The sequence below is a fragment of the Desmodus rotundus genome, chromosome 7 (assembly GCF_022682495.2).
Source record: "Desmodus rotundus isolate HL8 chromosome 7, HLdesRot8A.1, whole genome shotgun sequence".
In the NCBI taxonomy this organism is placed as follows: Eukaryota; Metazoa; Chordata; class Mammalia; order Chiroptera; family Phyllostomidae; genus Desmodus; species Desmodus rotundus.
Window position 1 is genome coordinate 115,677,110 of NC_071393.1, and position 24,418 is coordinate 115,701,527.

At 39.1% G+C, this 24,418-nt stretch overlaps 2 protein-coding genes and 1 pseudogene across 13 annotated transcripts in view; 2 read left to right on the plus strand and 1 right to left on the minus strand.

Moving 5' to 3' along the window:
• Nucleotides 1-11,510, minus strand: part of ENTPD5 (ectonucleoside triphosphate diphosphohydrolase 5 (inactive)) — a 35,995-nt gene extending 24,485 nt beyond the window's left edge. The window contains exons 1-3 of one of the 8 annotated variants that reach the window (XM_045201777.3): nt 11,416-11,510; nt 9,449-9,527; nt 1,732-1,963 (exon numbers count right to left, since the gene is read on the minus strand). Coding sequence is in view for 2 of the 8 variants with exons in the window: in XM_024567780.4 (XP_024423548.1) it covers nt 9,449-9,457 (9 nt within the window). In the remaining 6 variants the exon portion in view is untranslated. Of the gene's footprint in view, nt 1-1,731; nt 1,964-3,689; nt 3,812-9,420; nt 9,528-11,294; nt 11,315-11,415 lie in introns of those variants that run through there. The other 7 variants (XM_045201778.3, XM_024567780.4, XM_045201779.3 and 4 more) reach the window with 7 other exon arrangements.
• Nucleotides 11,511-11,589: 79 nt separating this feature from the next.
• Nucleotides 11,590-24,418, plus strand: part of BBOF1 (basal body orientation factor 1) — a 31,946-nt gene continuing 19,117 nt past the window's right edge. For 2 of the 5 annotated variants that reach the window (XM_053928735.2, XM_053928733.2), the window contains exons 1-4: nt 14,788-14,925; nt 15,072-15,300; nt 21,654-21,719; nt 22,995-23,138. In XM_053928735.2, coding sequence (XP_053784710.1) covers nt 15,235-15,300; nt 21,654-21,719; nt 22,995-23,138 — 276 coding nt within the window. In that variant the 5' untranslated portion in view covers nt 14,788-14,925; nt 15,072-15,234. The other 3 variants (XM_045201774.2, XM_053928734.2, XM_053928736.2) reach the window with 3 other exon arrangements.
• LOC112312140 (U1 spliceosomal RNA) lies at nt 17,878-18,024 on the plus strand (annotated as a pseudogene).

The following is a 24,418-nucleotide window of genomic DNA, read 5'->3' on the forward strand; positions in this document are numbered from 1 at the left end:
TCCACCCTAACGTCTAAACGCAGTGAAATGTAAAAGTACCACTGCCAATTCTTCTGAGCTCCACAGCAAAGCTGGCTTTAACAGAGTTAAAAATTAAACACAAAGCAAGTTTAAAATGTAACTAGAATGAAATTTTTAAACAATAAGCTGAACTATGGGAATGGATTACTCAAGCCACCTAGTGCATAAGTTAGCCAAGCAAAGCAAAACCAAGGTAGATCTAATAAGGTGTGTCTGGGACAGATTTCAGCACACTGAGCAATGACTCACTTTGGGGGTGTAAGTTGGGACCTTCATACCCAATACCAAGGGCCACAGCCCTAGAACATCTTGCTATCTATCTGAAAGATGTCTAAGGTGAAGGTATGTGATCTCTTTTATATTTATCAAGCCAAGTACTGAACCTGGAACATGTTAGACATTAGTACATGTGTCCTGAATGGACTTGGTACAATTGGACTAATGGTATCTGCAGGAGCATTGGGCAGAGAGAACCCCCTTCCCCCATGTCTTACTATGGCTATGTATCACATCCTCAAATCCCCATTACCCCCCAGACCAACCCATGGATAGGAGCGCTATTCTATTCCAGGGAGCCTATTTATTCACATAATAATTTATTAACTTGGCCATTCCAGAACTTAGCAGTTACCTGATGCTACTTAGTCATGAGTACACCTGCCCTTTAATAGACTAACCAGGAAAAATAAAATACATGTTGAGTAATTACCACTGTAAAGTTAAAATGTGACAAGTAGCAGTTACCATGTTCTGAGAATTGGAAGCAGGACAGGTTACTTCCAGTGGGATGATCAGAGAATGCTTTATAAAAGAGGTGGTATTTGAGGAGGGTCCTAAGGAAGGGAATTAAGATGGGAGAGGAGTGCTTTTCAGTAGAAAGAAACAATATGGCTCTACTGTATAATTAAGGGATATACAGTAGATTGGGGGCTGGCCTGTGAACCAAAAGGTCACGGGTTTGATTCCCAGTCAGGGCACATGCCTGGGTTGCAAGCCAGGTCCCCAGCTGGGGGTGTGCAAGAGGCAACCAATCAATGTATCTCTCACACATGGATGTTACTCTCCCTCCCTTTCTCTCTCCTTTCCCCCTCTCTAAAAATAAATAAGTAAAATTTTTAAAAAACAATATGAATTAAGACATGGATAAAAAGAAAGGGGAGTTAGAGTTTGACTAACTATAATAGGAAATAAAGTTGGAAAGGTCAGTGCCCCGAACTAAACAGTCAGGTACTGCATGTTTGCCAAGTCCTTGCGGCACACCAGTGTGACTCTTGTAGCACACCGGCTGAGGATCGCTGGATTAATGAATACCTAACCTAGTCATATTGTTTTAGGAGAAACTATAATTTTATTTTTCTGAATCTATTAGTTCTACAGCTAAACTGAAGTTCTTTAACTACTTTCAAATTGTTAAATTTGTGATAAACTTTTAAAAAATCTAAAGGATATAAAGGATACTAAACATTGTTTACATTGTCCAAATTCTTTTCTATTCATTACACCAATAAACATGTTAGGAGGTTGTACATTAGTTATCTACTGTTTCACAACAAATAACCCAACTATTTAGTGCTTAAGACAATAAACATTTATTATCTCACAACTTCTTGTAGTTATGGAATTTGGGAGTGGCTTTATTGGACAATTCTGGCTCAGGGTCTCTTAAGATACTGCAGGCATCTGAAGGCTTCACTGAGGCTGAGGACCCACCTCCAAGATGGCTCACTCAATGGTTGGCAAGCTGATGGCTGGAGGTGAAAGGAAGCGGCTTCTCATGCAAACTCTCCATAGGGCCTTGAATGTCTTCACAACAAGGTGGCTAGCTTCCTCGAGAGTGAACAATCCAAGAGCGAACAAGGTAGAAGGAGCAATTTCTTTTAAGAGTTGGCCTTGTTTATACACTATTATTCCCTCCATGTTCCACTGGTCATACAGACCAACCCTGATGAAATACATGAGGGGAATACACCAGGTATGAATATTAGAGGTGAGGATCACTGGGGGTATCTTGGAGACTGGCCTACTCTAAGTTATATACAGTAATTTGTGTATGTTGTGTTCAGCTTTCTTTGCAGTTTACATATGTGCTATTAACACTACTTACATACTTCTTGCTTGAGAAAGTATGTGTTCCTGCAAAGATATTAACTCTTCAAAATTAAAAACAATATAGAATTTTAACTTCTCTGAAAATAATGTCTCACCACTTGAAACCTTACATTTTTTTTGTGTTAGTCTCAATGTTTCACTTAATGAAAAGAATTAAAATCAGAAAAACTACAACTCATGCAATGTCCTATTTGGTCCTATGGGTGAAAATGAATTTAAATACTTCAGATTAAAGTCAAATATATTTAGGAAGGAGTAAGAATATGAGTCATTATCTCAATAATAAACCTAACAGTGAAATTAAATACTAAATTAAGTAAGATAGAGTGAAAATATTTGTATTAACAGAATAACAACTTCCTTCATGCTACAAAACACACAGAAAAAAGCTTCCAGTCATACAATGGGAGCATTAATACTTAGGTACTGAAGAAATATTTAGTAGAAAGCAACAAGACTGACAACTGGCACAGATCCGAAGTAGTACTGATACTCAGAAAACATCTTTAAGCATTTGAATTTATATGCTATCTTCCATTCTCTCAGAAAGAGAAAGTTAAACTTACCTATGCAACATAAATCTGAAAATTATACATTCAAGAGAGAATTTGAACAATGTTATAAATTCTAACTATAGAGCAAACATTTTTCAAGAAAGGTCTTCTTACATTTTGTTAACTACAACTTAAACACTTCTCCAGGGGACTTCTAGTCAAGATAGCAGAATAGGTAAATGCTGTGCTTGCCTCCTCCCACGAACACATCAAAATAAACTACAACTAAACCACAGAACAACCATCATTGAGAACCACCTGAAACTAGCTGAACAGAAATCCTATAATTAAGGGATATACACAAGAAGCCACACCAAGACTGACAGAAGGGACACGATGCAAAATGGGTTGGTCCCACACCTAAGTGTGGCAGATAAAAATCAGGAGGGATATCTTGGCTGTGGAGGTCCCCCCTGAGGAGCAAGGGATCCTAGCCCCATACCAGGACCCCTAGCTCAGAGTTCCAGGGCTGGGAAGAGAAGGCCCCATAATTTCTGGCTGTGAAAACCAGTGAGAATCATGGCTGAGTGAGATGGACGACTTCTAGAGTCCCAAGCATTCCTCTTAAAGGGCCTACACATGGACTTACTGGCTAATGAACTCACTCATTCCAAGCTCCAGCACTGAGACAGCTCAAGAAGCACCAGGGACATACAGGGCTGAACTGAATTTTCTGGCTTCAGGGTGAGGTCTAAAGGATTAGCTTTCTCCCAGACAAAAGTGCTGGCAGGGGCCATTGTTCCTTTGTTGAGCCCACCCCCAATCTAGCCTGTAGGTGCAGGCGGGTGCCAAGTCTGAGTCTCCATCAACATGGTTAACACTGTTTGCCCCACCCTGGTAATTCCCTGAGGCCCCACATCATCAAACTTGTGGGCCTACCCAAGTGGCTTCCAGTGGTTCTTCCATACAAACAGCCTGGCTTGGCTCATGCTGTGGACTCTGCTAAAATCTCTCAAAGGTTCAAAACCCCAAACAAGCAGCATCTGGCCTCAGCATGCCCCATACCTCTTGCTAAGTAGTCTGAAACCCAGCACTAGTGGCAGCCGGCCTCAGTTCACAGCTTAGCCTCTCCCAGGCACCTCCAAACCCAGCACAAGTGGCAACCATCTGCAGATCACTTTGTAGTTCATGCCAGGTGGTTTTGGGCAGGGCACAGGAGCAGTTGACCTTGTTCTGCACAACAGCCCCTCCCAAAAGGCACCAGAACCAATGCACCCAGTGGCCAGCTTCAGACCATACCAGAACACCAATGAACCACCTCTACAAATGACACACCCAAAGGGTGGACTTGGCAGGCACCAGAGCCTGGCTAGAGCAAATCCTGCTCTGTGGGGTCAGTCCCTGCACAACAGCTCCTCCACTGTAGTCACGGCTGGTCTTTCAGCCTGAAGATCAATGCCTCCCAATGACATGCCAACAGCAATCAAAGCTCAACTACAACAGGAGGGCACATACAACCCACACAAGGCATACACACAGAACACCAGCTCAGCGGACCAGGGAGACTGCACCACACAGGACAGCTACTACATAAGACCCCTCTACCAAGGCCGGGAGATGTAGCAGCTCTACCTAATACATAGAAACAAACACAGGGAAGTTGCCAAAACGAAGAGACAAAAGATATATGTCCCAAATTAAAGAAAAGAACAGAACTCCAGAAAAAGAACTAAACAAAATGGAGACAAGCAATCTACCAGATGCCGAGTTCAAAACACTGGTTATAGGAATGCTCAATGAATTTAGGGGAAGAGTAGATGAACTCAGAGCTTTAACAAAGAGAAAAGAAACAAAAAAATGGAGATAGAAAACATAAAAAAGAACCAGTCAGAAACAAAGAATACATTAGAGGGAATCAATACAGGATTAGATGAAGCAGAGAACTGAATTGGCAATTAGGAAGACAAAGTAGTGGAAAACACTCAATTAGAAAAGCAAAAAGAAAAAAGAAGGCAAAAACAAAAAAAAAAGGATAATTTAAGGGGCCTCTTGAACAACATAAAGCATCCCAACATTCACATCATAGGGGTACCAGAAGGAAGAGAGAGAGAGCAAGGAATTGAAAACATATGTAAAGAAATAATGACTGAAAACTTCCCTAACCTGCCAAAGGAAATAGACAAGTCCAGGAAGCTCAGAGAGTTTCAAACAAAATGAACCCAAAGAGGCCTGTACCAAGACACATCATAATTAAAATGCCGAAGATTAAAGACAGGGAATCTTAAAAGCAGCAAAACAACTAGGCCCTGGCTGGGTAGCTCAGTTGGTTAGAGCATCGTCCCCATACACCCCGGTTATGGGTTTGATCCCCAGTCAGGGCACATGCAATGAATCGGAACAACAAATTGATGTTTCTTTCTCTCCCTCTCTCTCTCTAAAATCAATCAGTAAAAATTAAGAAAATTAAAAAAACAAGAGAAAAGCAGTTAGTTGCCTACAAGGGAGCTCCTATATAACTGCCAATTAATTTCTCAACAGAAACTTTGCAGGCCAGAAGGGAACAGCAACAAATATTCAAAGTAATGAAAAGCAAGGACTTAAAACTGGAAAAATTATCATTTAGAATTGAAGGACATATAAAGAGTTTTCCGGACAAGAAAAAGCTGAAAGAGTTCATCAATACCCAATCAGTATTATAAGAAATGTTAAAGGGACTTCTTTAAGAAGAAGGAAAAAAAGTTCAAAATTTCAAAAATATAAATAATAAAATGGCAGTAACTACATAATTATCAACAGTCACTTTAATGTAAATGAATTAAATGCTCCAATCAAAAGACAGGTTGGGTGCCCAGACTGGTGTGGCTCAGTTGGTTGGAGCATCGTCTTATTGACCAAAAGGTCACAGGTTTAATTCCCAGTCAGGGCACACACCCAGACTGCTTGTTCGATCCCTGGTCGGGATGTGTACAAGAAGGCAACCAATCAATGTCTGCCTGTCTGTCTTTCTCTCTCTCTCTCCCTCCCTCAAAGCAATGAAAAAACATGTCCTGGGGTGAGGATAAAAAAATATTTTTAAAAAGACACAGAGTGGTTGAAAGGATAAGAAAACAAGACACACATAGCTGCTTACAAAAGACCCAATTCAGATCGAAAGACACACATAGACGGAAAGTAGAGGGATGGAAAAAGATATTATATGCAAAGAGAAATGAAAAAAAGCTGGGTAGCACTACTCATATCAGACAAAATAGACTTTAAAACAAAGGCTATAACAGGAGATGAAGAAGGCCCAAGCAATTTCACTTCTGGGTATTTATCCAAAGAAACTCAAAACACTAACTTGAAAAGATATATGCATCCCTATGTTCACTGCAGCATTATTTACAGTAGCGAAGATATGGAAATCACCTAAGTGTTCATTGACAGACAAATAAAGAAGAGGTGTACATACAGAGTGGGGCAAAAGGAGGTTTACAGTTGTGAGTACACAAAACACAGAGTATATTCTTGTATTATTACTAATTATTGTATTATTTTCCATAGTAAAAACTATAGACCTATTTTTGCCCCACTCTGTATAAACAATAGAATATTACTCAGCCACAAGAAAGAATGAAATCTTGCCATTTGTGACAATATAGATGGACCTAGAGGGTACTATGCTAAGTGAAGAGAAAGACAAATACCTATGATTCCATTTGTATGTGGAATCTAAAAAAGAAAATAAATGAACAAAGAAAACAGAAGGAATTCATAGATACAGAGAACATTTTGATGGTTGCCAGATGGCAATGGGGTTGGAGGGACGGGTGAAAAAGAGGAAGTGATTAAGACGTGCACATTGTCAGTTATTAGAAACAGTCACAGGGAGTAAAGTACAGCTTAGGGAATATAATCAATAATCCTGTAACAACTATGTATGATGTCAGATGGGCACTACACTTATGGGAGTGATCACTTCATAAGTTATATAAATGTCTCATTACTATGTTGTACACATGACACTAATATAATATGTCAACCGTAATTTAAAAAATATATATTTTAAAAAGATTAAAAAACAATTTCTTCTCCAGGTATTCACTCGGAATCCTAGGATGAAATAAGGGGTAGCTACCCCTAAACATTCATCTTGACATTTCCACTACATTTTCCTTTTAAAAACACTGAATTCAAAACCAGAGACACTTCAAACTGGCATCTCCAATGTCCCCCTTCCTCTGTACAGCTGCCCCAGACACACAGGAAGGTTAAAAGGATTCCCCTTCTAATTTCCTGTTTCTGTTAGTGGCACTACACATTTCCTAATTCAGAACTCAAAATCTTCATCATCTTTGCATTCTCCTCTCTCACGCCTTCCATACTCCAATCTGTTATAAGGACCGGTCATTTTTCCTTCGCAATTTCTTTCCCATCTCGTTCTCTTTTTTCCCTCCTAGTCCCCCTGAATCTAGATTCCGGCCTTTATTACTTCAGACTTGGACTGTTATAGCCTCTTAATTGGTCTTTCAGTCATCAATGTCTCTATTCCCAAATCCATATACTACTACTGTCTTCCTAAAATGCTATTTTCATCATTTTCCCACTAAACTATAACCCTCATCATGTCAGGGATTCATTAATCATTAAACACTGTACAACCTGGCATATGTGTTTACTTAATCAATGTGTGTTGAAAGAATTAATAAATTACATCATTCTCCTTATGTATGTAATTTATGTATTACATACGTATCATTCTCCTTAAAACTTATATCAATTATAACTGTCTTCAACAAAAGTTACAAACTCAAATATCTGAATACTTACTGGGGCAAGGCAGGAAATGTAAGTGAGTTAAAGGTGTGAGTAAAACAACAGGAAGTGCTGGGGACTGAGGCAGACTGGAGAGCGCATGCCGCATCTAAAGAAGCAGCTGCTTGTTATTTCCACAAAGTGCTGCCATGAACATTAACTATAGGCTTGGTATTGCCAAGTCTTCTTATTTCCCAACATAAGTGGAAAACACAGATTTCTATATAGAATCTGGCTTTTAAATAGTGACAATCCCATTTAGTTGTTGAAAACAACAAACCCTCCCAAACTGTGCAGGCTAAACAAAACACAACTATGGGCCAAAACCAGTCCTCAGGTTACAAGTTGGTGTCTAGGGTAAAAGATAAACTCCTGGCCTAACATACTAAGTCCTTCACTGTGAATTCTGAAGCTACCTTACCAAGTTTTTTGCCCGCTACTTCCATGTAAGAACCCTCTGCTCTTGGTGCAGCCGTTCTCAAACTTTAGCACGCATTAGAACCGTCTGAAGGGCTTGTTAAGACATAGACTGCTGGGCCTCACTGCCATCATTTACAATCCAGTAAGTCTCAAGTGAGGCCTGAAAATGTGCACTTCTAACAAGCTCCCAAGTGATGCTGGTGCTACCGGTGTGGACCACACTTTGGGAACGACTGCTCCACTTAAATTACTCCTGATCTGAATCACACAGTGAATTTTGCTCACATTGTTCTACCCTCCCAGAAAGCCTTCCCTCTCCCTTTCAGCCCACTTCCTTCTGTAAACTTTGACTATGATGGTCTTTCGTGCCTCCAAATTCCTGTAGCACTTAGGATCCATGCATCTCTCCTTTATCATTACAGTGTCTTTTATTACTAACTGTCTGTGTGTAAGTGCCAATGAGGGTGTGTATTCTCTGAGACCAATGTCCAGGTCAGCATCTTATATACCTGCCTATAAGCCTCATAAAAGCAGGGGTCCTGTCTTGTCCCCCACTGTACTCCTCAAGCTATAGGAGAGCCTAGTATACAGTTAGGATACAGTAGGTGTACTCAACACTTCTTCAATGAATGAACATTTGACAGATCTATGAAATGAAAGTGCAGATAATTGGGCCTGGATTTGGGTACATACTTTTTCTTAGAGAACTGACTTTTAGTCCTGTGTAATGGCTTGGTCAGGATACACAACTATTGAAAACTGGGTATTTTGCAAATAAATTGCCAATAGGTAACAATTACTGTAGCAATGAACTGTGTATATAAATAAAAGAGTGACTGTTTAAAAAATTAATTTAAAAACTGACAAGAATAAATCCTTGACCTCCAGGATTTCTTATACCTGCAAGGATGTAAACTGGTTACAAGGTAACACCTATTTAACAGATTCTATATTTGTACCATATGCAATAAAAAGAGTAGAACGCAATGAGCTCCCCATGATATTCGGAAATATTGATCTGTCCCTTCAGATATAGTATGGCTAATAATATATTTATCCAGGGTTTCAAAGGCTGTGTGAAAACACAATCAAAAGCTGTTCACCTGGTTTCTTTCAGTAGTTTCAGAATTCACAGTGAAGGACTTAGAATGTTAGGCCAGTTTATCTTCTATCCTTCAGAGCAGAGTCAACCAACTGGTAACCTGAGCGCTGGATTTGGCCCATAGTGGTTTTAGGGGGTTCCTTTTTTACCTAAATCACTGCTAAAAGTGATTTCAAGGATGATTTATGAGTAGAAACTTGTTCTCCAAACTAAACGAGAAAAAAGCCATAGAAGACTTTAGAGAGTAAACCCAATTTTGGAACTACTAGAAGAAAAAATGAGAAACACTACATATTTTGATAAATAGCCCTAAGTTCTTATTTAGCTTTTGGAACAACTCCACCACACCTGATAGCATTACGATCAATGGAATAAGAGAAGAGTTATCATCTGGCACACAGAGAATCCAATTCAGAAAACAAAACCAACCCCAGGTGCACATGAAGTATATTTACAGTTTTAAGCTACAAGAGATGTTACCTTACATCCAGATACTTGCCCTACCTACCAGGCCCATAATGATCTTGTGTGCACGGGAATTCAGCCAAGGCACTCCACATTTCTATGCTGACCAGGAACTCTTCAAACTGGGCAAAAAAGGAATTACACAGACAAGTCAACAAAACACTAAGTGGCTTATTTCAAGTTTTAAAATCATTAGCATTCTAATGAAACAGAGCACACTTATTCAGCAAAATAATCCTGAAAACTATCTCCCAGAAGTTATGGTAGGAAATGGTACCTGATGAATTGCTGAACTGCAACTTCCGACTCTATTTGCAGCATCAGATGTATCTTACTAAGGATAACAGAATAACAACATCCAGTTCTTTGGCAGAGGATGTGGAGATTCAGGAGACTAGATTCTAGAACCACCTCTATGACACTATGAATCTGAGCATTTCTCTTAGCTGTAGTCACATCCCAACAGATCTAACTACAAAACCAAACCCACGGTCAATAAAAATGCTGTGTAATAAAATAACTATAAAGTACATACTGTAAACAAGTAAAAAGTACTATGCTCATATAAAGAAATGATCTTGTTATAAATTGTCATGTTTATAAATGAATCTGTAAACTTATGTATAAACAACCAAAGTCTTGGACTGAATTTCATATCATACAGTTACCAACTTTTAGAATGTATTCCAAATATAGTCTGTGATAGAAGAGGTCCCACCCTCTCTCCTGCAAGTTCATCAATAGAGCGCACTTTCAGAACTTTAAGACATACAAAACTAATCATAACTTTATAGATTCCGTATCAGAGGAAACCCCTTCAATGTATGGTGATTCCACCATGGAGCCACTGGAGTGTGATACGCAAAACAGGGGAAAACGCACCAGAAATCGAGTAAGCCATGATAGTGCCACGAGATATGTCTCAAAACATTTTCCGAGTTCATTAATAAATCAGCATGTTCCCTCTAACCACAGAATTCAGAAACAGAAACGACACAAGTGAAAAAAAAAGGGGGGGTCAAAGGCCGCTGGGAGGGGTGTAAGTATTAAGTTCTCCCCTAGGAAATGGAGAGGGAAGATACAGAATGAAGATTCTAAAGAAATGTTAAATTCAGTCGGAAAGGGAGGGTGTCGCACAGTTGAGCTTCAGTCACACGACGCCTGACTGCAGTCCTGGCACCCAGAATCCCCTGACTGCCTCACTGACTCACTCACTCTCACTGAATGAAGGCACGGGCACGGAGCCCCGCCTCTGAAAAAGGAGAACACGTTCGAGTACTCCTAGTCACAGGTGCGCTCGGGGGAAGGGAAAAATAAAAAAAGACAAGGGCTTTCGACTCTTAACAGAAAAAGGGGCTGCGGACGCGTGGAATATTATTAGCCAGCGGGAATCCTGGCCGGTCGGGGTGCGGGGGGGTGGGGGGAGCGGGCAGCGCCGGCCACGCAGGACAGTGGGGCCGCGGGCCCGATCCGGGACTCTCCTCCAGCCCGGGGAGCCTCTGCCCCGGCAGGTGGCAGCACTGTGTCCCCGCCCGGCTCCCGGACGCCCGCGCGCGCCGGCCGGTGGAGACGGCCAGCCTCACCCCAACCCCCGCCCTCCTGGAAGTCCTCGACCGCCACCCAAAAATGTGTGACCCACAAAGTTCGCTACTTGCGCCAGCCCTTACGGAATTAGCAAGACTGGAGAAGGAAAGCAAACGAGTCAGGGCAGGTTTAGGAGAAGCTAAAGCGGAGCAGGGGTGGCAGCGGGGCGGCAGCCAGGCGGCCGCGGCCACGCAAGGCTAGAGCGTGAGTTAAGGGGAGGATGCGCCCGAAAGACGCTGAGCGCTGCAAAACTGGAGGGGCGGGCGGGCAAGGTAGCAAGAATCCTAAGGCGAGGGCGCCCCGACCTCGCGCCGCCAGAGGCACGCGACCCGCAGACGTCGCGCCGCCGCCCGGGGCTAGAGCTCTCCGGCCTCTCGGCCCTGATCCGAAACAGGATCTTAGTACCCCCGCCGCCGGCACACTCACCGCGCGCGCCGCCCCCGCGCGGCCCCCAAGTCGGAGCGCTCTCCGCCCCGCCCTCCGCGGACTGGGCCCCGGGAGGCGGTGTGGGAGCACGTCACGGCGCATGCGCTCTCGGGGCGCTCCAACGGCCGGGGCCGAATATTTCCAGCTGGGCGTGCCGGTTTCCTTAGAGACAGAATCGGACCAGAGCCACGGCTGAAAAACCACCGAGACTGCGGGTCTCTCGGAGACGCCAAGATGCCGTCGAAGGGAAAGGACAAAAGTAAAGGCAAAGGCAAAGACAAGAAGTAAGGAGAAGCCATCTTCCCCCGGGCCTGCTCTCCCGGGATTCGGGTCTGGGAGCCGCCTGACACAGGGGTTGGCTAACTGGAGCCCTCCTGCCGGCCCCCCTGGACCTACCTCTCGCTCTCCCCGATTCTGAGATATTCCCCAACTACCTGCCAAACTTGACTGCTTCAAGTTAGGCAATAGGGTGAGATTTGGGACCCTGAAATAATCTAGACTCAGCCCCCGCCCCTGTGTAGTACGTTAACGATGGAGACAGGTAAGTTCCCAAAAAGTAACACAGAACCGAATGAAATAGGTGCTAGCGGAGGAATAAAGAACTGAGAATGAGGAAGAGTTCTGACACTAGCGGTGAAGGTAGGAACAACATATATGGGGATATTGGAGGCCCTCTAGACCAGTGCTAATAGGGTAGTCACCAGCCATGTGGTGCAAAGTTAAAATTAAATTAAATTAAAAATTCAGGTCCTTGATCGTACTAGCCTATTTCATACTCTCAATAGGCACAGGTGGCTAGTGGCGGCTATATTGGACAGCCCAGATACAGACAACATTTCCATCATTAGGGAAAGTTGTATTGGACAGCAGTGCTCTAGACCAGTGGTGATTTTGCTCCCCCGGGGACATTTGGCAATATCTTGAGACATTTTTGGTTGTCACATCTGGGGATGTGTAGTATTGGCATCTAGTGAGCAGAGAACAAGAATGCTGTTTAACATCCTGCAACGCACAGGACAACCCCCTCACCTCCCACCCCAAAGAATCATTTAGCTCAGAAAGTCAGCAGCACCATGGTTGGGAAACCAGGTCTTCAAAATGAATGTTAGGGAGGCCAACGTGACGTTCCATAATGATGAAATCCTGGGACAGATGGAGTATCTGACTATCAGTATCCCTAAGATGAAGACAAAAGTTTTAAACATTTATCCAGTAATTCAGTGTAAACCAATCCCTATTTTTTTATATCTTAAAAGCAGATTTTTTATTATTTTTTTACTTCTAATGAATGATTACGCCTGGAACTGCACTTGCCTTAATAGTCATCATCTTTATGTGGGACTGATTTTCCCTTTCAGAAAGCAACCATTAGTTTCTTTTCCCTTGCCCAAGATTTAAGAAAATAGTAAAGCATTATATACAAACACAGAGGGGCCTACTTCAAGTAATGTGAAAAATGTAACTCCAAATGATGTATGCACACTACAGTAAGTGCATTGGTACCCTCCATACAAGATGATGCTGGAGACTTTACATACAGATGATAATATAAAACAGTGGTTTCCACGAAACTTGCTTAATGAGACCTTTAGAGAGCCTTCAGAAACTATTTTTAACAAGGGCCCCAACAATTCTAGGTTTTGATTAAAATTGTGGTTTGGGGGAGTACTTTTAACCTCCCTTGTGTCCGATGACACATACAATAAAGTTAAATTACAAATCATGTAATTGAACAAAAAATTTTCTTTATTGGGTTCATTCTTTCTTGATCCTAGTCTGAGAGAACCCTGCTATGTGGTTGAAATGACCTTGAACCTATAAAGGGTCTCTGGATGACTGAAGTAGCTCCTTGGGCCTTTTAGGGATTCCTTCTGGTTTAAAAGAGAGCGTAAATGATTGGACCAAATTGGGTACTTGTTCAGTTTTCCCCAAACTGATCAGAACTAAATCCAACACTAATTCCTTCCAGGCTTGAAGCTGCTGCTAGATTGCTGCTAACCTATTGGGTGACCCTGGTAGTTCCTAAACACATTGGAGGCATACGTGGTGCCCAACAATACTATATGTGGGACCACAAGGGAATCCCCCAAACTTGTAAAGTTTGTGAAGTAACTTGTTTAAGAGATTAATACATGCTCAGTACAGAAGGTTTAGGAAACATGTAAAGTCAAAGGAGAAAATAAAAATCACCTGTAATCCCATCATCTAAACATAACCACTACTATCATTTTGGGATATTCTTTAAATCTTTATAAAATGATAATCCAATGTCCATATTTATTTGTAGCTTTCCCCATGTATTAATATAAGTGTTCTGCTACAGTGTGATTTTTAAAAATATAACTGCATAGTCAGCACTTTTTAAAACAGTGCCAAGGGCTTATCACATTCCCGGAACTCACGAGCATGTTTTCTATTTTCAACCACGTATCTACAGTACTCATATCAACAGTAAGGAGCATTGAGGGTAACAGACCTCTTATTTCTTGGATTTTCCATGACTTATAATTTGAGAAGCCCTGCCTTGTTCCTACAGTCAGTACTAGTGGTCCCCCTATGAGAAATCCCATCTGATTTCTTTCATCAAGTCTGAGCAGCTTAGATTTGATACCTTCAGGGGGCAATTGGATGACTGTAACAAGGCAGGCTATCACCGCTACCTCAATCATGCTGGAAAGGGATGTCAAGAGCCGTAACTTGCTAGGGGCGGGGGAAGGAGCTGGCCATAATTCACAGAGAACAAAAGGTGAGAGTGGGACAGAAAGGGGATAAAGGACCAAAGTTGATGGGGATGGATGATGACAGTATAGAAATGTCCACAGATACTTATGTATGAAAATATTTAGAAATCAAATACAGGTGAAGTCTTCTTAGTTGTTATCTAAATATATACCCAGTGCCTACCATTTTTAAGGAATAGTGTTTTGTTAATGCTCATATAACAAATCTTTATTTTTGAAAAAAAACTTTTACCACTTTAACCTTTAAAGTCATTCTTTATTATTACTTTTAAATTTCCTTTCCCCATCTATATAAATGCTTATGGTTTATTTCTCAGCCATCCTCAAAGCCTGGTGCATTGTGGTACCAGAAAAGAAAGTATTTAACATACTTGCCCTAGTAACTTGATCTTTTGTCCAAGGTCTAGATTTTAAAAATCCCAAAAACTAAAAACTAAAACTAAAACTAAATTGGGGTTGGGATGAGTGGAAGATTGCAGAAATATGGACTGAAAGTTACATTTACACTACAGGTGTATCATTGTGAAGAGGAACTAAAGTAATGGATTTGCAGTAGAGATAGAGAGAGCCAATGTCTAAAATTGAGCAAGTAGGAATAGAAAAGACAGTTCAAATATAAGAGAATCAAAGAAATAAATGAAAAGATGTGAAAGCTTTATGAGATGAATTTAACTTATTGGGACTTTTTGTTTTTCCAGTCCTTTAGAGTTATGCTCCAAAGCTCCCCTCTTCCAGGAAGTGGCACCTACTGAGATAACTCCCTTATTAAGTAAATATGTATTTCTTATTTACTAATTCATCCAATAATATTTGCTGGTATGTGCCAGGCAATACCAAGCAAAACAACAATAGAGAGCTGTAATACTACTATAGTAGAGAATAGTTATATGCTATCAATGTCCTCTTCCTATGTAGGAAGACAGTAAAAGCCGAAGAATCCGCAGTGGAGAGAGCCAAGGCCAATGCGTCCCTTTGGGAGGCCAGGCTGGAACTCACAGAGCTCTGTAGGACTGAGTATCGTGATACTTCCTGGAGACTTGCAAAAACTAATGAGGACTTAAAGAAACAGCAGTATCAAATGGAGAAGGACACCATGTCTGTATTAAGCTACCTGAAGAAGCAGGATCAGGAGAAAGATGACATGGTAGGTAGATAGAAACCTTCCTGAGCCTCAGTAACTACCTCTGTGCTATACTTGCTTGGTTCTATATTTAAAGGATTTTGATTTCTTGAAATCGTATCACATATTTAAGACATTTCAGTTGACTTTAAATCTTCCTGAAGCAGGATGTTATTTCTAAATGGCTGTACCGTCATAACTGGATCTTTCTTATTTTCGGTTCTTGTCCTATGTTTTCTTGTCTGAACAAATTGATGATCATAAGGGAACATTATGATCCATTTTATTTTAAGGACAAGTGCATGGAATATGAGCTATATATTTTTTGATATTTATGAGTACTTAGTTTTAATGATTTTAAAGCTAATTACTGATAATTGATGAACACATGATGTACCCAGCAAGTTGAATCTTGAATTCATTTTACATACCTAATTTATGTGTTGAAAAGCTGCCATTTTAGATCTGGAAGAAAAAGGGATAAAAACTAACATTTTGGAGCCCCTATTTTGTGCCAGGTACTACTATGCTAGGTACTTTACCTCTGTTATCTCATTTAGTCCTTTTAATAGCCCCATGTAGCTACAATCTTGTCATTCCCATTTTACAGAAGAAGAAATTGACACTCAGGACTGATAACTTGCCCAAAATCACACAGCTAGTGGGTGTTAAAATGGAATATAGGTGGAACTCTTCTCTTTTCCATCTGCCTCTATGAGAACCATGGAAACCCAAGGAAATTTCTACCCTGATGAGGATGGTGTGTATCATCCACATATAGGTTCTTATAGTTTCACTATTCATGTATTGTGCATCCACAAACAATATATATTATAGTCTTGTTTTAAAATTTACATTAGTAGTAGTATACTGTACATGTCTTTTGCAACTTGATTTTATATTCAACATCATGTTTTTGTAGTCTAGTCACAAAAATCACATGATGATTCAGTTCATTTTTTAAAAAAATTAATGAACATTAATTTTTTATTTGTTCTTTATTTTTTCATTTGTTCTTAACAGCTTTACAATATTCCCATTAAATAAATAACCCAAGTTTTATTTACCCATACCCCCTGTGGGTCGGTTAGGCTCCTTTTTTCTGTTATGACAATGAACATTCATGTGTATGTCTTCATGTGCCTGCGTGTGGGAGTTTCTCTAGAGTAGATATTTAGAAGTTAAATTACTGCATTATGGAGTATATATAATTTCAACCTCACAGGGGTTTAAATTGAGCTACAAAGAAATTATACCAATTTATACTGTCACAGGCAATATTTTAGAGTGAGCTTCTGTTTACCAACATTGTTGTTAATACTTGATAATACGAGATTTGTCCAGACAGTACCCAGCCCTGTAATATGAAAAATAGAGACATTTATAGAAGAAGATACAAGATACAAGGAACATTTTACACAGGACAATGACACCTCAGTCCCCTTCAACATAGGCATCTCGGGACCTCACACAATTCTCCCAATTGCCACCAGCTGCCACATCATATTTTCCTGAATCTCATCAATGGTCTGAAATCTCTTCCCCTTCAAAGGAGATCTTAGTTTTGAGAAAAGCCAGAAGTCGCAGGGTGCCAAATCTGGGCTGTAAGGGGGCTGAATCACCTGGGTGATTTGATCTTTCGCAAAAAAACTTCAGGAGATGTGATGCATGAGCGGGTGCATTGAAGCTGCCAGTCACGAGTTGCTCATAGCCGTGGCCTTCTGAATCATCAAAATAGTTTCCACAGAGGAATGTTCAAGGTTAACGCAAAATTTGCTTCAAGGTTAATGCAAAATTTGGTGTAGATTCATTGCTCTACTCAGTCACTTTGAATGCGACAGCCACACAGTATACATGCTCACTCAACATCTTCTACCACCCCCACTGACTAGTACAGTGAAGTCATCATTGTTCACACATGCACATTCCAGACCACTCTCCTTGGCTGCCAGGTTACATCAGTGTCATGCAAACCATTCTTGTTATGTTAACAATGGCTGGACTTTTTCCAGACAGACCTCATATACCTAATTTTTGCTTCGTTTTATGGATTTAAATTGGTTTCTTGGTGTTTTAGTTTGTATTTTCCTGATTACTAGTTGCTTGAACATCTTTTATATGTTCCTTCATCCATTTTTATTGTTTATTTATGTTTGCTTCAGTATACATATAAGCAAATTTTGGAATGATGCAAAGCATGGCTCCTACATAAGGCTGACATGCAAATTCATGCATCATTCCACAATTTTTTCAAAAGCCATCTTTTCAGTGAGACCCTTCCTCACTAACCTCTTTAAAATTAAAACCGCTCCCTTATTTTATTTTTTCATATTTATTACTTTCCATCATGCTGTATGCATGTTACTTACGTATTTGTTTATTGCCTCTCTTCCTGATTAGAATAAAACCTCTCAGAAGTAAAGAATTTGGAGCCCTTTTTAAAATTGGTGTTTCAGTGCTATATCTCCGGTACCTAGCATGGGCCCAGCATATAGTAGCCACTCATTAAAATATTTTTGCATACATGAATGAATGGCTTGTGAATGTACTGATGCTTTCAAAAAGTTAATAGCAATCAAAACTAAGTTCAAGATGATATTGATACTTACCTGTCAGGGAAGATATTATGATCACAAGGTGGTTTTCCCACGGCAAGGCTTATCCTTTGTACCCCTGTGATTTCCCCAAATGTGGGAAACTTGACTACTTAATTTGTGTGGTGTGGGACTGCATTCATGCTGTCCCTTTAAAAAAAGATGATACTGAAAGCATATTAGAGAAACAAAACAGCTGAACATTCGTGTGGATTTCATGTATTTTATTAAAGTATAATTTTGTGTATTAGTGTTATTTTTTAATCTTTTTTCCTGAGGAACCTCTGTTTTTAAAATTACTTTTTGAATAGCAAGCATTATCCAAAATTGTCTTCTATAAAGTACTATTCTAAAGTAAATTGTTAGGCCAGCCATACAACTAATTTTCATAATTCATTACATAGAAGCTCTGGAGCCTGCACTAGCTAATTGATATTGGTCTGTGTTTATCAGCATCACTTGTATTTCTTGATTTTCATCTGCCTCTATATCTCAAAGGTCCACATCCGGCTGAAACGAATGCACAATTTTTCACAGTAATGGATGTCCATTAACACCAAAGAAATTACTTTGGGAAGAAGTAGTAAAACAGACTCACTATTTCCCGGTTAACTAGCTCTCCTATGGTTTTGTTACTCATTCTTCTATATTGTAGAAATGCATTATTTTCTTAAATTTTATTTAAAGTGTTAAAGTCTTATTTCATGTTAATTATAGAAATATTAAAAATAAAATATTTTAAAATTATTGTATCTTGAACAAAATTAGGATATTTTTCTTTAAGAGGGGGTTTTTGTATTTAATGCTTTGTTCAATCAGTCACAGAATAAATCTCATATCTCACACCTTTCCTACATGGCTTAGGGCTGTCTCAATTTATTTTTTAGAATTTTTAGGTTTTCCTTAAATTACTCCAAGATATTATTTAAATACAACAATATTTCACTTCTATATCCTTCAATTGTATAACCATGTCAAGGAGTTTTTAGTTTAAAAGCTACTCAGGTTCCCTACTAAAATCAGCATCCATGGAGAAATTCTTGATTCTAGGACTGGGTCAGGGAATGTAAAAGATGAACTTGGAATATCTTATTGCACCAGAGAGTAAGTAAAAAATATTAAACGACACAGGGACTGTCTGGAAGGGGCTCCTACGGGACAAATCTGGGACAATCAAAATGAATGATGACAGTAATACATACAAACCCATTGAATAGAGTAAGTCCATGAGTGCATACCACTAATAAATAAGTAGATTCATTAATAAATGAGGGAGAAGGGAAAGTTTTTCTTTATAGTAGAATGCAGTAAATTATTAAATTTCCAAAGAACGATGATGCAGTTAGAACAGTCGTCATTTGGCATCACAGTAATAGTTGATTCAATCAAGAATCATCAATGGAAGCTAAAACTGGTGGATGACAGTTTGATGAACAGAAAGATATTTGCATAGTCTCAAAATATCTTTCCACAAATTACTTAATAATTACAAAAAGAAAAATAGTAACTTTTAAACAGAGAAACCTGGCATACACAGTCTTGACCAATTGATTAAAACGACCATCAGTCGCCTCAGGATGTGGTGCCCCAGGAAGGCTGCACCACCACTTTGGCAGCGTACGCCATCCCAAAATGCATAACTGAAATCCACTCACGAGGAAACATCAGGTAACCTAACCCTGGCCGGCATTATTCCAAAGTGTTGATTCATAAAAGACAAAGACTGAGAAACTTTACCGGATTAAAGGAGACTAAGATACATGACAAGTAAATATAATGCATAATCAGGGGTTATATCCTGGAGTGGAAAAAGAAAATTGGCAATAAATGACATTAATAAGACAAGTTGTGATAAAGTTTAAATATGGACTATATATCAATGTTAAATTTCCCAATTTTGATAATTGTACTATGCTTCTTAAAGAAGTATGGCCTTTTTCTTCAGAAATATATAATTATATAGGGGTAAAGGATTGTGATGTCTTTAACTTATTCTCACATGGTCCAGAAAAAACAATGTAAAAATATATCATTCATATATGTATACCTATATAATTATATATTTAGATACATCTATCTATATATAAAATACATAGAGCAAATGTGGCAAAATTGGGTGACGAGTATATGAGAAATCTTTGTACTCTTCTTGAAACTTTTCTTCTAAAAAGTTACCCAGATATATTATGCTAAGTGAAATAAGTCAGACAGAAAAAGACAAATACCATATGATTTACCTTACATGTGGAATCTAAAGAGCCAAATGAACAATGAAAATAGAAACAGACTCAGATACAGAGAAAAGACTGATAGTTGGCAGAGAGGTGGGGAGTTTGGGGACTGGGTGATTAAGAAGTACAAACTGGCAGTCACAAAATAGTCCTGGGAATGTAAAGTACAGCATAGAGAATATAGTTATTACTATTGTAATAATTATGTACAGCGTCAGGTGGGTACTTGAAATATCTAGGCACTTAAAATATCCACTTTGTAAAGTTTATGATTGTCTAACCCCTGTGCTGTACATCTGAAACTAAGACAAGATAGTATTGAATGTCAATTGTAATTGAAAAATGAAATTCTAAAAAGTTACCCAGATAAGAGCAATGCGTATCAAAACAACAGTGAGATATCACTTCCTACCCATGGCTACTATCAGAAAAAGAGAAAATAACAAGTGCTGGAGAGGATGCAGGAAAACTGGACCCCTTGTTCACTGTTGGTGGGAATGTAAATTGATGCAGTTGCTATAGAAACAGTATGGAGGTTTCTCAAAAAAATTAAAAATAGAATTACCAGATGACCTAGCAATCCCATTTTTGGGTATATTTCCAAAGAATTTAAAGCAGGATCCTGGCCAGTGAGGCTCTGTTGGTTGGAGAGTGACCCATAAACTGAAGGGTCACAGGTTTAATTCCTGGTCAGGGTATGTGCCTAGGTCGCAGATTTGGTAACTGTATGGGAAGCAACTGTATGGGAACCCTTTGGTTCACAGTCTGGTGCTCAATCCACTGAGCCACACCAGCCAGGGCTGGAATCAATAAATATATATTTTTAAAAAAGAATTTAAAGGAGGATCTTGGAGAGGTAGTTGCATAACCCATGTTTGTGGAAACATTATTCACATAGCCAAGAGGTGGAAGCAACCCAAATGTCCATTGATGGGATAAATAAAGAAAAAGTGGTACATACATAACATATAATGGAATATTATTATGCATCCTTAAAAAAGAAGAAAATTCTGTCACATGCTACATACAACATGGATAAACCTCAAGGACAATATGCTAGGTGAAATAAGCCAGTCACGAAAGACAAATAGTGTAGGATTCCACTCATATCAAGTATCTAAAGTAGTCAAATCCAAAAATAGAAAGTAGAAAGGTGGTTGACAAGGGCTATGAGGGAGGGAGGAGAAGGAATTAGTGTTTCATGAGTATAGAATTTCAGTTTTGCAAGATCAAAAAGTTATAGAGGCCTGTTGTACAATAATGTGAATATATTTAACTGTACATTTAAAAATGGCTAAGATGGTCAATTTAATGTTCTATTCTTTACCACAATTTTTTTAAAAGTTACTTGGGTAATTCCGATAATAACCAGGTTTTGGAAACTAGCAATGGCAGGTTAAGAGTCTGAAGTATGTCCCCTCTTTCCTTCTTCCCACCGTACTCAACCTCTCCAACCCTACTGGTTTTAATATCATGTGAAAACAAGGCTATTTAATAAAGGCAGGGCACAGAAATTTGTTTACCTTCTTAACTGTGTTTTCATTTCCTACAGATTGAAAAACTGAAACAGCAATTGAATGAAACAAAGGAAAAAGCCCAAGAAGAAAAGGAAAAATTGGTAAGTATCTATGTACACTAATACTTCACTTACCAGGCGGTCAGGTTGCTGGCAAGCTCATATTTAAGACACAATAAGAATAAATGAATAGGTCCTTTGAGCAGCTCACACACATGTTGTGCAGAAGCTCAAATATAACATAAAGATACGTTATTTTAGAGAAATACCTGATATTAGTGGTGCTTACTGATCCTGAGTTTGACATCCTTTCTAGGCACCCCAAACCCTGGTTCTAATGATACCAGTATAATTGTGTAGTTGCTTTAAACTTCAATACAACAGTCACAGAATACTAATATCAATACTACCACCAATGTAGATTAGTGGAAACAGTTTAAGATTTTGTGGGGTACTTTTCTCATTAGGTTATATACTTATAGGAATCTACTATCAAATTACAAGGTTTAAAAACCATTTGAAATCATTCCTTTCTGCAGTGCTATGTCACCAAATCAAGAACACATTTTGCTTTTGAGTTTTAGGAGTTGCATTTGAAAAGATTAATCATGCATATAAAATTATGTAAGTATATAAATATTTATAATTATGTAAAATGAGTATGTGGTTCCAAAGTCAAACCTATTAAACATGGTATATTCTGAGAAATCTAACTTCTGTCCCTGTGTTCACATATCCCAGAGTGTATTGTCAAAATGGATTTTTGTCAACATGATAGGTGAGGAGTAGTGTTTCAGTGCATTTCAATTTGCATTTCTCTTATTATGAGCTAGGTTGAGCTTTTTTTAAATATGTTTAAAGGTCAATTGTATAACTTGATATTTCTTGTTCTTTTTTTTCTATTGACCCTTTTCTTCTTCTTTTCTCTCTCCTTTTTTTTTTTTGCTTTTCCTCCTCCTCCTTTCCCCTCCTCCTTCCTCCTCCCACTTCCTTCCTTTCTCTCACCTTCACCTTCTTTCTTTCCTTATTAGAAACTATAGCCCTCCCTTTGTCTCCTAGTTTACCAATTTTAATTTAGGGTCAGGGACATTGTTTATCTTTCTTACAGATAAAAAATTTTTTAGTCATATTATGCCTCTCGTTAATAAATATCTGCATTTTCTATACAAGATCAGCTCACTCTATAATTTTTTCTTATTCAAGGCACCTAGTATCTTTTAACAAAAATTAAAACTTTATGCAAAAATGAAAAGGAAACATTTCTTCCAAGGCCATAGACAAATGTCTTAAGGCTTTGAATGGAACCTGACTCTGTGGGACTTCTGGTTTTTTCCTAATTCATTTACCTGTGCTTTCTTCTTCTTTTTTTGCATACAGGAACAAAAGTATACTGTGCAAATAAATGAGCTGGAGGGACAGTTCCTTCAGAAAGCCAAAGAAATTGGCATGATTCAGATAGAGCTAAAAACAATAAAACAATTCCAAAAGAGAAAAATCCAAGTGGAAAAAGAATTAGATGACGTAAGTTTCGTTCTTTCTTTCTTTCACAAAGGGAAGTCAGAACTGACTACTGCGTCTGCAAAAGCCCTCGCTGACGCTGACGTTTACTCCTGTGAGATGGGAAGGGGCTCCCTTTGACGTGTTATTTGTTTTTGGCAGTAAAAGCATAGAACGTATCACTTTAGGACTGGATGCAAATGGTCTTGCTGGTTACTTTTCTTTTCCTAAGCACTGATTTCTTTGTAAGTTCACCAAATCTTAGCCAGCACGCCCTCCCACATTTACCAACAGTCAAACCTTTTGAGTGACTTAGGTAAGAAACAAACTACAGTTCTTCGAAAACATTAGGGGCAAGGTGGCAAAGTCCTAAAGGAAAATGTTTTCACCAGCGATTTGCAACCTTTTTCATCCGATGGCACACATAAACCAATTAGTAAAATTCTACAGCACACCCAAAAATGTGTTTTATGCTGTTCTGACAAAAAATAGGTATAATTTTGATTCGTTCACACCGGACAACTGTTGTTGTGCTGGCTGTTGTCATTTTTTTATTTGACACTCTAAGGGAAAAGAGGTCAGTACTCCTGACTAGTCAGGTATTGCATGCTTTAAAAATTCTTGCAGCACACAGGTTGAAAAATCACTGGTTTAGACTGATGAATGATAATTTTAGAAGAGTTTAGAAGGCTCTCCAGGTAGGTGTGGGTTGGATGAAGAAAACTGAGTACTTTTTCTCTGACCTTGTAATGCTCTTTCCCTTAACTTGACATTCCCTCGGCTCAGAATATAGCTTTATTGCATTGATCATAATGCAACAAATGCCACAGACATGAAATCAGCTTTGTGACTTTGGGTGAGTTACTTAGCCCCTCTATACCTTAGTTTTCTCATCTGTAAAATGGGGATAATAGGAGTCTCATAGAGGTGTTGTAAGGATAAAGTGAGTTCATATATGTAAAGTGCTTAAAATAGTGCACACGATATAGTGAGAATTACATTAACAATGGTGTGTAGCTCTCTGAAAAAAGACACCCTGATTTGTAGCATTTGCTGACTTCCTTAGAAGTAAATACTTTTATTATGGCCAATAAAACTTAACTTTTCAGGAGCTCTCAAAATAGTCATCCTAAGTGGTGGAGGTATACCTTCTGAATCAAAGTGAATTAGAAACTGGTTCATATTCTTGTGGGAAAGAACAATGTTGCCACCTAGGGGACAAATAGATTTCATACCCCTTCAAAGAGGCTGTTTGGTCCAAGAAGACTTAACATTCAAAGGCTTATGGGGGAAAATAAGGTGGT